This window comes from Olea europaea, chromosome 10 (assembly GCF_002742605.1).
Source record: "Olea europaea var. sylvestris chromosome 10, O_europaea_v1, whole genome shotgun sequence".
NCBI classification, from domain to species: Eukaryota; Viridiplantae; Streptophyta; class Magnoliopsida; order Lamiales; family Oleaceae; genus Olea; species Olea europaea.
In genome coordinates, this window is record NC_036246.1 from 22815256 (window position 1) to 22830671 (window position 15416).

General features: G+C 34.6%; 2 protein-coding genes and 1 long non-coding RNA gene across 4 annotated transcripts; 1 reads left to right on the top strand and 2 right to left on the bottom strand.

Annotated features, from left to right (window-relative positions):
* LOC111401537 lies at positions 1–2929 on the bottom strand. Its single transcript, XR_002704053.1, has 3 exons — positions 2707–2929; positions 152–2431; positions 1–76 (listed from the first exon to the last, which is right to left on the bottom strand). It is a non-coding gene; the product is annotated as an uncharacterized LOC111401537 (long non-coding RNA).
* A 3283-nt stretch (positions 2930–6212) lies between these two features.
* LOC111401538 lies at positions 6213–8856 on the bottom strand. Of its 2 annotated transcripts, XR_002704054.1 has the most exons (4): positions 8595–8856; positions 7098–8004; positions 6937–7026; positions 6213–6860 (listed from the first exon to the last, which is right to left on the bottom strand). XR_002704054.1 is itself a non-coding variant. In XM_023029314.1 (2 exons), the coding sequence occupies exon 1, from the start codon at positions 7943–7945 to the stop codon at positions 7409–7411; it is 537 nt and encodes a 178-aa protein (XP_022885082.1). In that variant the 5' UTR covers positions 7946–8193; the 3' UTR covers positions 6963–7026; positions 7098–7408. The 2 variants fall into 2 exon arrangements, 1 of the variants encoding a protein (XP_022885082.1); XM_023029314.1 differs by lacking the exons at positions 6213–6860; positions 8595–8856 and having other exon boundaries at positions 6963–7026; positions 7098–8193.
* Positions 8857–10714: 1858 nt separating this feature from the next.
* Positions 10715–12283, top strand: LOC111400414. The gene is made up of 3 exons (XM_023027832.1): positions 10715–10810; positions 11720–11867; positions 11955–12283. The coding sequence occupies exons 1-3, from the start codon at positions 10715–10717 to the stop codon at positions 12281–12283; spliced, it is 573 nt and encodes a 190-aa protein (XP_022883600.1).
* Positions 12284–15416: the final 3133 nt, after the last annotated feature.

Below are 15416 nucleotides of genomic sequence, written 5' to 3' on the forward strand. Positions count from 1 at the left end.
ATTGAGAACAACATTTAATGTTGACGGAGCAATGAAATTTGAAGGTGTGAAGGGTTGTGCAACTGCATTAATTTCCCTGTCATATATGAAATCAAAATGTAAATTACAAATTAGTGCCACAGAATGTCAAAAAACATAAATATTTACTTACCAATATAACTTGTGAACATGAAAGTGGTGTTAATATGGAATGTTTTGCATTCAGTATAGTATCATATTGGAGATTGCTCTTTATCGATCTCGGTCTCTGCCCTTTGGTTGAAGGCGACGTTGCCTACATGACATGGAAAATTACAATATTTCAAATGTTATGTTCGTCTCGATACATAGATGACAAGAATATAACTAAACCATTATAGTTCATTGCAACCCTCATGTTGGCTCTACAAATATCTCTCCTCCATCTCCTCAATATGTACCTTTTCGGCACCAATGTGACGCCATTACGCATCAAAACTGATATGGCATGTCTACATAGAATTCCCTGAAACTCGAAAAGATGACAACTACAAATAATATCGACCTCCTCTTCATGAAACAACACCAAAAAAAATTTCTTGCTCGCCTTTTCTTCATAAATTACATCTTTCTCGACCTCGTATATCTTTCCCGAACATCAATTTGATGTAGATATGATGTCGCAGTACATCTTTCCAGTTATGTCATCTTGAAATTCTCGAAACTTAGATATCATATAAGCTGTCTGAAATTGCTTTTCCATTTCATATTTGATTGCACACGATACCATCTCCGAGGAAGACTTAAAATCTGCTTGAAACGCTTTTTCAACTTTATTTCGTAATGCTCGTTCATATTGTTCTACGAATTGCTTCAACGATGTCTTGGAATGAACATATCCACAAAGAACACATTCATACTCTCACTACATTGAGTAGTTGACATCCCTGTCCAGAAGGTTGTTTTCAAATAACACGGAACCCATCGACCCCTATTCTTATACAACCTTGACAACCACTCATTATCATATAAGTTATATGTGTCAACCATCAATCTCCAACATTCCTCAAATTCTCCAGCAAACTATGAGTCATAAACTAAGCCATGTATGCAAGAAAATATTTGTTTCTTATCCTTGTGATATCCAAATTTTTTTAGGAACTTCTTCAATATATGCCATAAACACCATCTATGTCTCGTGTTCGGAAAAACTATCTGAATTGCATTGCCCTGTCTTGATCGGTAATAATTTCGTTAGGAGATTGACCGTGCATGCACTGCATCCATGTCCAGAACAACCACACGAAGGTATTTGTATCCTCAATAGATAGCAACCTATACCCAAGCAGCGTTGATTGTCTGTGATGATTTACTCCAACAAATGGGGCAAAGGGCATGTCATATTTATTAGTGAGGTAAGTGATGTCAAACAACACTACGTCCCCGAGCTCCTTATACACTTGCCTACACCTTTTGTCCGCCCAAAAAAGATTCTTAAGTCATGACTCGTCCTCTAAATCCATAGAAAAGTAAAACCTAAAACAAGATGCTTGAATTCAAGAAAAGTAGGATTGTATTGCCGCGACATCTCCTTCACCTAGTTTTAATCGTCTCACTTGTTCAACGTAATTTCTACAATCTTTTTCTATGAACATCATACTTTCATAGCCGCCGGCTTCAACAACTGTAGAGTTGTAACTCTTATGCAAAGGAATTTCGACCGTGTCATTCACCTCTAGCTTTCGTTTTCACATGTGTAGTCAATTATCGATTGCATCGATACAACCTAGATTTCGACGGACTTGTTTTATGATTGTTCTCGAGTTCGATCATGCAAATTTTCCACACTCCAAGAATATCTGCGGAAGCAGTTAGCCTTACTTTGCAGCCCGTCTGAATTGTTGGTTGTGGCCTTAAATAAGCGCTTGTCTTATAGCTTCGTCGTCTCTCACGATTACAAGTCAACGTAACATATCTTACTATTCCATCCTCACACTTCCTAGAATTCCTTCCCCTCACCGAAAAACCAACGTCATACGCATATTTCTTGTAGAATTCATACAGCTCATTCTCATTGTTGAACTTCATACTAACCTTAGGAACGTTCGCAACATCTCCTCCTAAATTGTCACCTCCCAACATGATTACATTGTCCAATGAATTCTGATTATTGGATTCTACCAATACTTCGTCATCTACCACATTCACTATTTCTTTCCCTATGGCAAAATGAGTGGGAATAGATTAGTGTTATAACAAAATAAGAAAACAAGTACCATAACAATGTTCATAATTATATGATTTCAATATACAAGAATTGAAATAACACATTACCCAATAGAGAATATCGAATTCGTACACAAGGAATTGTACATATTCAAACTACAACTTCAGCAAAGTTTGGATTTTACCTTTCTCAGTAATTTCTTCCACCTCCATCACACCGCAGACGCTTTGTAATCGGGGTACAAATCTTTGGGTGGTGAAGAAGATCAAATTACTTTTCTGAATCGTATGTCTAAAGGGATTTGATGCTCAAATAAAAATAGTAGTTTTATTTATTCCTCCAATGTATGGTCAAAAGCATTTTAGATTGACTATACAGGAATAATATACAGACGAGCATGCTTCTACAGTAAATATGATGGCACATTGGTTGGCTATTTTTTATTGGAATGAAATGCTAATGGAATCCAAATAATTCGCGAACGCAGCAAGACTGTTATTCATATATGAAAAGTATTTTACCTTCATCAATTAACCCACTACGAGACTGCAAGTCGTCGGCACACAGATTGAAGAAAACACCAGAAATTGTCCACTATGACACCCCACTTCGTGTATTTTTAGGCTCGGTACTGCATTGTGGAGGTGGAACTATGGTCGGGGGACGAGGGCAAAGAGGGTCAAAAATAATCTCAACGTCAGTGCCGCCAAAATTGAAGAAACATTTCCTCCCGGTTCGCTTATGGCGAGGCTGATTTTGGGATAAATGAAAGGAAAAAGGAAATAGGTCAGTACATGGGTTGAACCGAAAATGGGCCGGGTTAGTGAAATAAAAAAATACTTAATTGACAGTACATATTCAGCCTTTTCTTTATGAGAATCTTTATTCCCAGTTAAAGAAATCAAGCGACCACCTCAGCAATTTTAAAATGCTATCAAAATTGATGTGCACAATTGCTGTAGGTAAAGCTTTATTGTACAGTAAGAAGAGAGTTTTGCTACACAAACAGGGCCACGTTGGTAGGAGAAGAATTATTGATAAGAAGATATTTGAATTTGAGTATTCTCACATATATCCAAATAAAAATAGTTTGAAATAAAAAATAGAGTGAAACAAGCAAAATGAATCATGAACGAAGGAGAAGAGGATTACCTCTCACAATAATGAACAATGATTAATTAACGTAGTTTGTTACATATACATCAAATCTTGAATAATAGATTATATAATATCACATGATACTTTATCATTGAACAATTTAAAATACAGTCAACTTTTTTATCCAATCATTCACTACACATCATTTTCTGGCACACTTTTCTAAATTTCATTTTCTAAACAAATAGCATAATCCTTAATTAATTAGTATTGAAGTTGGATGAATAATGTTTGGAATTTGAATGGCCTCAAATGCAATATTGGAGGACTTGGATTGAACAAGAAAATGAAATCAATTACTAAATTGCAAAGGATCGGAAATTGACCTAAATGAAGCGATCATACGAAGTGAAATTGCAAACCAAACGAGCACATAGGGATGCCTATGCAACCTTCTCCTGTCCGATTACATATGCCCAATGAGGGACACAATTTTTTTTTTCTAATTCGGTTCAAATTCTGATTTTTGACATTTTAGGGGATGTCTGTAGAGCGTTATAGATAGTTTTATTCCATTCTTTTTAAGTAGAGACGGATTCTTGAGGCAAAAATAATAGTTTCATCATTAGATTATCAAGATTTGTAGCTAGAATTTGGTATTTTAAGGCAAAATACCATACATTTGTTGGGAAATCCACAATAATCAAGGAAGATATTGAAGAATCATTGTCAAAATTCATGTGACAAAGATCAATAATTGCTCGACTCGATGTAACATGGTAAACTATGAAGGGGAACATCCACAGGCCCCAGCCACAGGTCAAACAATCCACTAATTTAATTGATCAAAAATACAATAGTATTCAATTTTGTAATTTCTCAAAATTAACAAAAAAAAAAAAAACAATCAAAAGAAATATGAGAACAACTCTCTTGTATCTTTTTTCTTTTTGACTTATTGTTGAAGCGAAATTAAACCCTCCGATCTTGACTTTATCGTCACCTCCCTATTTTACTTGGTCTCATTCACAACTTGGATTAAGAATCACTATTCTTATATCACGTAGAGCAGCTATAGGATTGTACATCGATGCACATTACTTTGTTTTTCTCCGAATACGTTGAAGAGAACGGTTGTCTTGAAATGTTGTCAATGAAACATAAATCCGTATGAACTTCTTTGAAAATGGCAGAATTGCTTGCACTAGGTCATTGGACGGGGTTGTGTTTTTAAAGCTTAATTCTTCTCTTGATGAAATACTTTACTTATAGGTAAATTAATTATCAAAGATATTAATAAAATATTATCTTGATTATCTACAATGACAAGGTAGACTTATAATAAAATACGTGCAGTTATCATAAAAGATATCCTAGATTTGTGGAAGTCCAATTTTAAAGATATGCCAAAATATATCCCAAGTCCAATCTTATCATGAAAGATATGCCAAAAAAATATATATATATTATAGATTTGTTAGAAGTTTAATATAAAGAAAGATGACTTTAATTTAACAAATCCTCCGTTGTCGATGCCTTCGCCTCTGGTGGAATTTTGAGCAAATATTATGTAAGTACGATATTTTCCTCCTCGCTTTTTATTATGGTATGATATTTGGTCTTTGCTTTTTACTGTGATCAAGTAATTTCAGTTTTGGAAAAATCTAACCCTCACCCCTACTTCTTTGCAGAACCCTACTTAATTCGTAGGAAAAACCTCACCCTCATCCTTACTTCTTTGCAGAACCCGACTTACTTCATAGGAAAAATTTCACCCTCATTCCAACTTGTTTACAGAATCTGATAATAGGAATCTATCCAAGATTGTTTAAAATTTTTGGAAGAAAAACTGTTGAATTAGTAGAACAGTTTGTTGAAAACTGTTGGAAGAAAAAAATGGATGGAATATGAGGTTTGCAAATTTGTTGATTTTACAGTGTTATGTGATGGTTGTCTAATGTAGTGTAATTTGTCTGTCATTTGTATATAGTATGTCAGGAAAGAACTTTGGACTTTATCATAGCTATAGAAAGAAGGGACACTTCTTTACGGATTGCCAGAAAAAAGGCGATGCCCCCTGGTGTAAAAGTGAATTTTTGAAGTGTTTTGAGGTCGAAAGGTAAACGAAGAACAAGGGAAAATTGTTCAACTGCTGTAGTGCTAACTGTAAATATTGGGAATGGGTCGACGAGGGAGAATCAAGCTGTGGATCGAGTAATGTTACCGTTAACTCGAATAATCATGCAGCACTCGAAGAAGTTCAGCAGCTCTCGCATGTTCCAGTCTCTTTGTCGGATAACCGAAGAATGAAACATTGAGATTTCTTTGAACGTGACAATAAGGAAGGCCAACGAAAGTGCAGGAGTGGATAAGAAAGGGAAGAGGCCAGCATGATTAGTTATTATATTTTCCTAGTAAGCATTGCTATCATATTTGATGTGCAATATGTGTTGTGTTATGTGTAGTTCAGGTGTAGCTGTTGGTGAATTGAAGAAGTCATTGTAATATAGTCTCTTTTGATGCTAGAATCTCTATGATAACGATGCTGGTGTTAATGGTAATGGACTACAATCTGTGTTCGTCATTATGTTATTTGTGTTCTTAATTATGTGCCATAACCATGGATTTGAACAATGTTTTTTGGATTTGAATAATAAGTGGCCTTGAGAATGCTGAAAGCTTATCAGAAAGTGCCTGTGACCAAAGAGTATCAGCCAACCAAAATTAAATTTCATTATTGTTTGATCTCCATATCACATTCCATAATAATACTATCCCTCCTAATTAACATATCCATATAAATATTAATTGTCAATTTGTATAAAAACACGTGTAGAACTTAGATATGAAAACCACATACAACATTATCATTCGCCAACTGTTGTATTAATTAACATAGAATAACATAAATTTCAACATCATTGTAATTCTAATTTTAACATAGTATACCTGGGTCAACATACCATTGGTTAAACACTACCATAATCTAAATATTTCACATGATATCAAGTACAAAAGGCATTTATATAATTGCATTCTGGCGACAAATGCAATTGGACTGATGGGAAATGAGATTCAAATGTTGCAACTGGACTTCTTGAAATGCAATTGACAAATGTTTCAACTAGACTTCTGAGCATTGCAACTTGGTCTTCTATAATCCGGCAAATGGATATTAAATAAAGGTTATGACTTTCACGACAAAACACAAGGCACCCACAACCGCAAAACACCAATTAACACTAAAGTCAAAAAACACTAGAATTACTAGGAAAAATAGATATGCTATTGCAGTACTAGGAAAAAAAATAGATGAATGCCTACATATCATTTCTTGTGTGTGAAATAGATATGCTATTGCAGTGGTAGGAAAAAAATAGATGAATGCCTAAAATGAAGTCAATTCCCACATATTTTAGCCAAAGGAATGTAATCTACATTATTTACATGACCAACCTATCTCCAACTCGTAATTAGCTTGCGAATATTTGTCCATCAATTCTCTTTATCCAACATCAGAAGTCCGTGCCATGTTGGTGAGGTACATTTCGATAGTAATTAGGCATTGTATTTCCAGCTGTGAACTAAAATAAGTTATTACGCGAACGAAGTTTGACTTGAAATAAATTACAGATGTTCAGCCATATTATTACCTAGACCATACAACATATCATTTGTCAAGGCAATGAGATGAAATTGGGAGACGTTTGTTGTTGTGTAAATGTATGACTTTCGCCAACACCCTACACCATATCATAATGTAACTAAAATTGCCTTAGGTATTCCATGATAAACACAATCGAATGAGACGTACCATCAGAAGTTGTGAATATGAGACTGGTGCCTACATGTAGTATGAGACAAATTCGACTTCTGCCAGTTTACTTGGGCCTGCCTTAGGTCTCCTCCACCTGGCTGAAGTTGGACGGGACTGCTTAACAGACAAAAAAATTATTGCTACTATGCACTTTCTTACAAAACAAAATAAATTGCAAAGTACTTGTGTTTTATTGGAATTCGATTCCAGGTAGCTTTTTCTTCGGAGTTTCTTTGGTGCACCTTTTTTGTTCGAGCATTTCGGATCTTGTACACTTCCATTCTCTAAGTCTTAACTGCCTCACTTGTTTAACATGATTTACAATCCTTTTCGATGCAAATCATATTCTCATACCCCTCTGCTTCTATAACTGCAGAGTTGAAAATTTTGTGCAATAGAATCCATGTCATGTCATTCACTTCAAGCTGTCGTTTGACATGGGCACTCAATTCTCGATTGCAACGATACAACCTGGACTTCAACATGCTAGTTCTATGATTGTGAATGAGATTGACTGTATTAATTCTCCATATTCCGCATGCATCTACAGATGCAGTTAGACTAGCTTTACAACATGCCTGAATGGTAGCTTGCGGCTTCATAGAACTACTTGTGTTACTATTTCTTCGACCTTCATGACTACATGTAAACACAATATATCTCACAATTCCAACATCATCTTTTTGCGAATTTCTTTTCCTAACCGGAAAGCCTACATTGTACGCATATCTTTTGTAAAAATCAAACATTTCTTTCTCATCATTAAACTTCATACCAACCTCGAGCACAATCATACCATCTTCTCCTCCAATTTCATCATCCACTAAATTCACACTTTCCAACATCTTGTCGTTATCTAATTCTAACAAGATATCGTCATCCACCTCTTCCGAAATTCCTTTCGCTGCGATAAAAATTTCATAACAAAATAATTATAAGGAACACAATTATCTGCATATAATTCTTCCTTCTACATATATGAACCCCCTTCCTAATTCATCTCAAATCTAAGTTAAGGAAACTAAAATATCCCTTGGTGTTCGAAATTTCGTTTTTATTATTCCAAAACATTCATTATCAATATTTCATTCAATGTTCAAAATGGCAAAGAACACCAAGGGATAAGATTATCTATAAATTCTTTTTCTTAATACAAGACTACTTATAATTGATTTGATGAAATTGTGATATCCAAAACGAAAGCATTTTGTGTAAGATTTAAGAAAGAAAAAAACCAATTGGAAACATTACACGATATTTGTATTCAAGTAGTGTATTATATGTTTAAAAGCCATGAAGGAAATGTTTTAATTTATAAAACCCACTCAGTACTTATTAGTACTATTATTTGAGAAAAAGAGTAAATTAGCATAGAACTATATAACGTTTGAGCAAGACATTGTGTATAAATTATCAGAAATTAAAACTGATTTTTTTTTTTACGCTCATGTTTTTCACCCACCAGTATCAAACAAAAATGAGGAAGGGGAATACCTTCGTCTGTTATCTCTTCAAATCAAACAAGATTTTGACTTCTTGTTTGCTTACAAAATGAGCCCGCCGTTGGAAAGTTCAAGCAATGCCAAGCAACGAACCTAATTTTTGAACACCTAACCATACGCTGCAAAGAGAAATCGTGGCAGAGAGAAATCTTCCAAGAAATCGACCTATATTTTAGCAAAATCCCCCAATTTCTGTTTGCTTTCGGACTCTCGCAGTGCCGTTTGAAAGTTCAACCTCTCCCGATAGCGAAATATGGGCGCGGCTTGAAACTCGTTCACGGGCAAAGGGGAAAAGGGGGTACTTTTTAAATTGGATTAGTCAAACAACCAATTTTCCAGTTTGACCATTTTTTATTTTTTTTTTTGTATTCACCTTGTGCCCTTATTTATATTTCACAATTACAAAAATATATCAATTCTTTGAAAGACAATAATACCCTTAAAAATTTAAATAAATTCAATTACTTCCATACGTAAATTTCAAAATCAGTTTTGTTTATCAGTTTTTCCAATACAGTAAAAAAGAAATTTTTCCTTCCATCTGCTAGAATATTGAAATCTTCCAAAATTATCAAAGGTTCAACAAAGAAACAATACTCACAGTCGGCACTGAAAATTGGTAAGTGTAAATACGTATTTTTAATTTTGTTTTAGTTAAATTTACTGTTGGAATCTTTAAATCTTTTTTTTATAAAGGCAGAGGAATTTTACTGTATTTAAACACAGATGTATAAACATTTTATAGCAAAAACAAAAAAAATTCATTTCTGTATGCATATATTTTATAAGAAAAATTTATAGGTGTCTGTAGAATAAATATTTAAACATTATTTCGTTGAAAAGGGGAAAAAATAAAAATTCGAACGTAAATTCCAGATTAAACGGACCAAAAAAGCTGGGCCGGATGTTTCCAGCCGGCCCATTTATCCGGGCCGGGTCGGCTGGAAACATCCGGCTAGGAACAGCCGGCCTTTTTTTTCCTCCCTCCCCTTTCAAATTTTATAATTTATTTGTTCATTAATATATGTTTATTGAAATAAATATTAATGAATATTTAATACTAATTGAAATAAATATTTTTGAAACAATTAAAATAATCAATGAATTATTTAAAGTATAAAATTAAATTAAATATGAAATGACCAATTTAAAAAATTATATATTAATTCCTTATTTTTAATTTGTGACAGATATGGTATCAGCATGTGTACCAATTTGTTATTTCGGTGAATTTCAAATGAATGAAAATACTCGGTGGGAATGGAAATGGACGAGTGAAGGAGATGGGGTTAAAGCAATTTTTATAATAAGGAGTACATCGTTTGCAGAAATGTACAGTGATATACAAAACATGTTTAACGTCGATTCCTCTCAGTACAATATAGAATTGAGATTTTTGTTTCATAAGCATTCAACCATTCCAATTCCACCTATGAAAGTTACTTCTGAAGTGGAAATGAAATATCTAATTAAATTGAACCAAGGCCGAAAGTCGACTCCTATTTGCGTAACTTTATTGGGGAAGAATGTCCACGATGGTGAACACGAAGTTTCAAAGGAAGAGAATCGTAATGTAAATAATGTTTGGGATACAATTCAGATTGTTCGTGAAGATGATGTGGTTATTCCCGAGACCACTGCTACTCACCATGATCACACTGTTACGCACAGAATTCCATCGATAGTTGAAGACAACGAGAATGAAAGCGCATTTAAAAATGAGGATTTGATTGCTTTATCCCATAGGAGACATGAGTCAGGTGGGAGCTTACAGGCCGGACCGAGTACACGATCCTCTAATTGCTCAAGTGTAGTTCCCGATGATGAAAATGTATATGTCGAGCAACTATTCGAATCAAAGAAAGAATTGCAAGAAGATGTGCACCGGATTGCTTTAAAACATAATTTCGAGTTTAAAGTGAAGAAATCAAACAAGTCAACGTACACAATTATCTGCATTGATGACAGTTGCCATTGGCGTTTGCGAGCGACTAAGATGGACACAATGAGTTCTTTGTAGTCCGTAAGTATGCACGGGAACATACTTGCGAAGTGAGTATTCGTCGAAATGATCATAGGTAGGCCCGATCATGGTTCATTGGTCGAGAAATAATGCACAAGTTCCAGGATCCACGAACGATCTACAGACCTTCGGACATCATTAATGACGTTCGACGAGAGTACGGGGTGGTCATGAGCTATCAGAAGGCTTGGAAGGCTAAAGAATGTGCATTGGAGGATTTGATAGGTTCGACCGAGAAGAGTTATGCTAAATTAACCAGGTATTTCATTGTTTAAGTGTTTATTTCTTTGTTATTTTAAATTTTAATTATTTAATTTCAATTGTTTATTTATATATAATTAATTATTTAATTAAACTGTTTATTTTTCTGTTCATTGAATATTTAATATATTATCTAAATTATAATTATTTTTATTTACATTGGCCAGGTATTGCTATAACATGGGAAGAATTAATACTAGGTCGATATTTTTTATTGAGAAGGATGACGAAAATCGCTTCAAATATTTCTTTATGGTCCTTGGACAATGTGTTCGAGGATTTCGAAATGCAATGTGACCCCTAATCTTTGTCGACGGTACAACCCTTAAGGCGAGATACGGGAGCAAGTTGATTATTGCAACATGTCAAGATGCGAACATCCAAATTTAGCCTCTTGCGTCACGAAGTTGAGGGAAGTAATTGGGGATGTCGAAAATCTTGCATTCGTAACCGATCGAGGGCAGTCAATAATAAATGGTATCGTCGAAATCATCCCCGAGGCACATCATGGTTATTGTATGTACCATATACAAGGAAACCTGAAGACCAGGTATCGAGGCAATGGCTTCGTTGCATTGTTTAGGAGAGCTGCAGAGGCTTACAGTTTTGAAGAGTTTGATAAGTTGATGGTCGAAATAGACAGTAAATTGCATGCTGCATGGGAGTATCTAATAGAGATGGGGATTGAACATTGGGCATGATCACATTTTCCAAGACGTCGATACAATATGATGACGTCGAACAATGCGGAGTCGCTTAACGCTTTATTCAAGAAAGATCGAGAGTTATCAATTCTCGCAATGATTGAGAACATTCGTGACAAGCTACAATAGTGGTTTCATGATCGACGTGAGGAATTACAGAGTTGTGCAAGTGTGCTAACCCCGGCTCAAGAAGATAAGCTCTTCAAGACTCTAGATGTGGCAAGAAAGGTATATGTAGAACCACTAGATCAGTTTCGCTTCTCCGTGAGATATGCACGTAATTTCGGATATATTGTGGACTTGAATGATAACACGTGCACGTGTAGACGGTTTCAGTTGGAGAGTTTTCCGTGTACACATGCAGTAGCAGTGGCTATGCATAGAGGATTACCACCACACACCTTATGCAGTGTGTATTACATGACTGATTATTGGAGAGCAGCGTATGCGGAAACAATATTTTCTGTACCAAACGAAGTCGAGTGGGAAGTGCCCGACCACATTCTCCTACTTAATAACTTGTTGCCACCAGCAGTTGGACCACGTACTCCTGGACGTACACGTACGTCTAGAATACCATCTACCAGAGAGTTTCCCCAGCCTTGTAAGTGCGGTAGGTGCGGTGCAACAGGGCATACTAGAAAATATTGTACAAGTCAAATTCATCTACATGACAATGTAACGGATGTGTAATTTTAATAACTAATGGCAATGTAATTATTTATAACATTGACGTTAATTATTTATGCATATTATTTATGTGAATTATTAGATTTAGTATTTTTTTAAACATTTCATTCATTACATTCATTTGTTATGCTTATTATTTATGTTAATTATTTGAAATCGAAGCTTTTTCTAGACACTGCATTATACGGTAGGCTGCATATATGATAAACTTTTTCTAATGGCATGAATTGTAAAATAAATATTTAGATATTACATAAATAATTAACATTTTACAATTCTTTCATAATTACAAATAAATGAATGGACTGTACAATATTTAAATAAATGTAAAAATATGTACAATTATTTACGGATCCCCATTAAATTTTGAATAAATCAATGCTAATTTATTTCTCCAATTTTGTATCCATGCCTGGTTGATTTCATCAACCTTATGTGCCACACTCAAAAATTCTATGTACTTGATGACAAACATGCCGCAATCACCCCTACAATTAAACAATGTTGTATTAGCACATTGAAAATTAGTTAGAACCTAAGATGTAAATGACAAAAATAAAATTACAAACACTTACGATATTTGCTGCCTCGCCGTCGTCGTGTTTCGCACGGTGGCCAATCTGTCATGTACAGTGATGTTCGCTCGTCTAGCCATCGTGGGAACGATCACAGATACCAACTCTAGATTTTGCTCGAGTTGGCCTTATGTCGGGCATGAATGATCGAGGTCGTACACATACATCGTGGAGTCGGCGAATACAATTTCCACTGCAATGTAGTGATGACTCACACATACTGGCATGTACATATGCGTACAACCATCCCATGGCTTTCCACCGACACTCGACCATATCCCTACGACCCATTCCATCATATATTCCAGCACCGTGTACTAGTTACCCATAGTTTGGAACGACTGGTACTCAATGTCAACGGCACAGATGAACTCGGTGTTCAATATGAGTCCGTCAGGAATGTTGAACGATTTTGGATGTCTTTCAGCTTGATCTCGTAGCAAATCCATGCTCAAGTCGATGTGCTACATCAAGAAACACCAATAAAGAAAGGAGTTAATCTATGAATTTCAAAAAATTGATTTTGAACATACATAATAAATAACAATATTTTCATTTCGCTTACATCGTCGGCGAGCCAAGCCCCCGAAGTGGTGATGTTGTGGAACCACTTGTAAGCAGATCGTCTTCTCAGCAATCGTGCGGCTGGCCCTGAAAAAATAAGAACAGAATTTTTAGTTATAAGAAATATACATGTGTCAGGATCTGCGTACTATACTAATTATATAAAATACAAAACTTACCCAGGCTTCAGTGCTCTCCACTCTCTCTCAAAGGCTTTCCACTTGGCGTGGTCCACCTCCCTAAATAAATTTGATTGCGTCCTGTCGGCGAACCTTCTCCTCTTTGCCTCCACGGTAAAGGGAGAAAGGACGTACTGTGATGGCACCCTTGGCCTCTTGCCGACCCCCCGCTCCAGCACGTCAACAGCCATCGTCCTCTCCTCATGTGTCTCGGGAATCTCTATCTCCCCAGCCATCGGGATGACCCCCTCGCCCGCTATCGGGACCACCTCCTCAGACACAAAGACCACGTCCAGCGAGTCTAGCGTCTTCTCCAAATGGAAAATGTCAATCGATGTCTTCTTGTGATGACACCGGAGTATGCTCTTGATGATAAGCACCAAGCCCAACTTTAGCCTATCAGACATCCGATCACACCTCCTTAATGCATCTCCCAACTGCACTAGAGTAACTGTCGTCTGTCCATGAAAATATTCATTCAACAGCCTCCTGTTCCTCGGAACACAGGCCCTCGCCTCTACTTCGTCCGTACATCATAGTCCAATGACTAGGGCAAACTCAAATATGGAGAATGTGGCTACCTTGTCCCCAAGATCAAAATGGAGGGCGTCTCCATTAACTGGCTTCAGCAACCGACATAGCAGGGCATCGAGCAGCTGCCCAAACCACACTGTACATCACGCAACGAATACAATGACCATAAGCATGATCGACGTAATATGTCTGCGTGATCGTCATCCAGCAAATCTAATTCCAAAGCGAAGCTGGTAAAGTTATAATTCGACGTAACTTTATCAGGGATCTATCTGACAGCGTCGTCCAGATGATATTCCATCCTGCAAAATTTCAAATATTAGAACCCTATGCAAATGATGTTCGATAAAAAAAAATATTACAAAAATATACTAACACACTGCTACTAGATGCAATAACCAACCGATAACGGAATAAAGAAAATAAATGTAAATTACTATTTTCCATATACTTAATTTGCTAATTTGATTGTTTCTTTTAATATTTTAATTGCTTATTTTAATTATTTTTCTAACACTTAATTTACTTTTTCATTTTTAATTAATGTTTAAACACTTATTTTAATTCTTTACGCATATTGCTTATTTCATATTTACAAATTTATTTTAATTGTTTCGTAAAAAATTAATTTGATTGACATTTTCATATCCTAATTTAATTTTTTATTTTTATTATTTCACAAATGTTTATATATTTATTTAAATTCTTTATGCATATTACTTATTTAACATGTAATTAATTATTTTAATAACACTTATTTTCATCGTTTATTTTAATATTTTAATTATTTTTCTAACACTTAATTTACTTTTTCATTTTTAATGAATGTTTAAATACTAATTTTAATTATTTACGCATAATGCTTATTTGATATTTACAAATTTATTTTAATTGCTTTGCAAAAACTTAATTTAATTGATATTTTAATTTTCAAATTTAATTGCGTATTTTTATTGTTTTACAAATGTTTAAATATGTATTTAAATTATATATATATTATTTAATATTTAAATATTTCTTTTAATAATTTTACTAACACTTATTTTGATATTTTAATTATTTTTCTAACACTTCATTTACTTTTCATTTTTAATGAATGTTTAAAAACTTATTTTAATTATTTACGCATAATGCTTATTTCATATTTACAAATTTATTGTAATTGCTTTGCAAAAAATTAATTAGATTGATATTTTAATTTTCAAATTTAATTGCGTGTGTATATATATATATATATATATTTCTTTTAATTATTTTACTAACACTTATTTTGATATTTTAATT

Bases quoted from the DNA above. Each gene is read 5' to 3' on its own strand.
- LOC111401538 (XM_023029314.1), bottom strand. From the start codon at position 7,945: ATGTTGGAAAGTGTGAATTTAGTGGATGATGAAATTGGAGGAGAAGAT.
- LOC111400414 (XM_023027832.1), top strand. From the start codon at position 10,715: ATGCACAAGTTCCAGGATCCACGAACGATCTACAGACCTTCGGACATC. The intron at 10,811-11,719 runs GCTTGGAAGGCT...AAGCTACAATAG, and splicing joins TGGTCATGAGCTATCAGAAG to TGGTTTCATGATCGACGTGA. The intron at 11,868-11,954 runs GTAATTTCGGAT...GTACACATGCAG, and splicing joins CTTCTCCGTGAGATATGCAC to TAGCAGTGGCTATGCATAGA.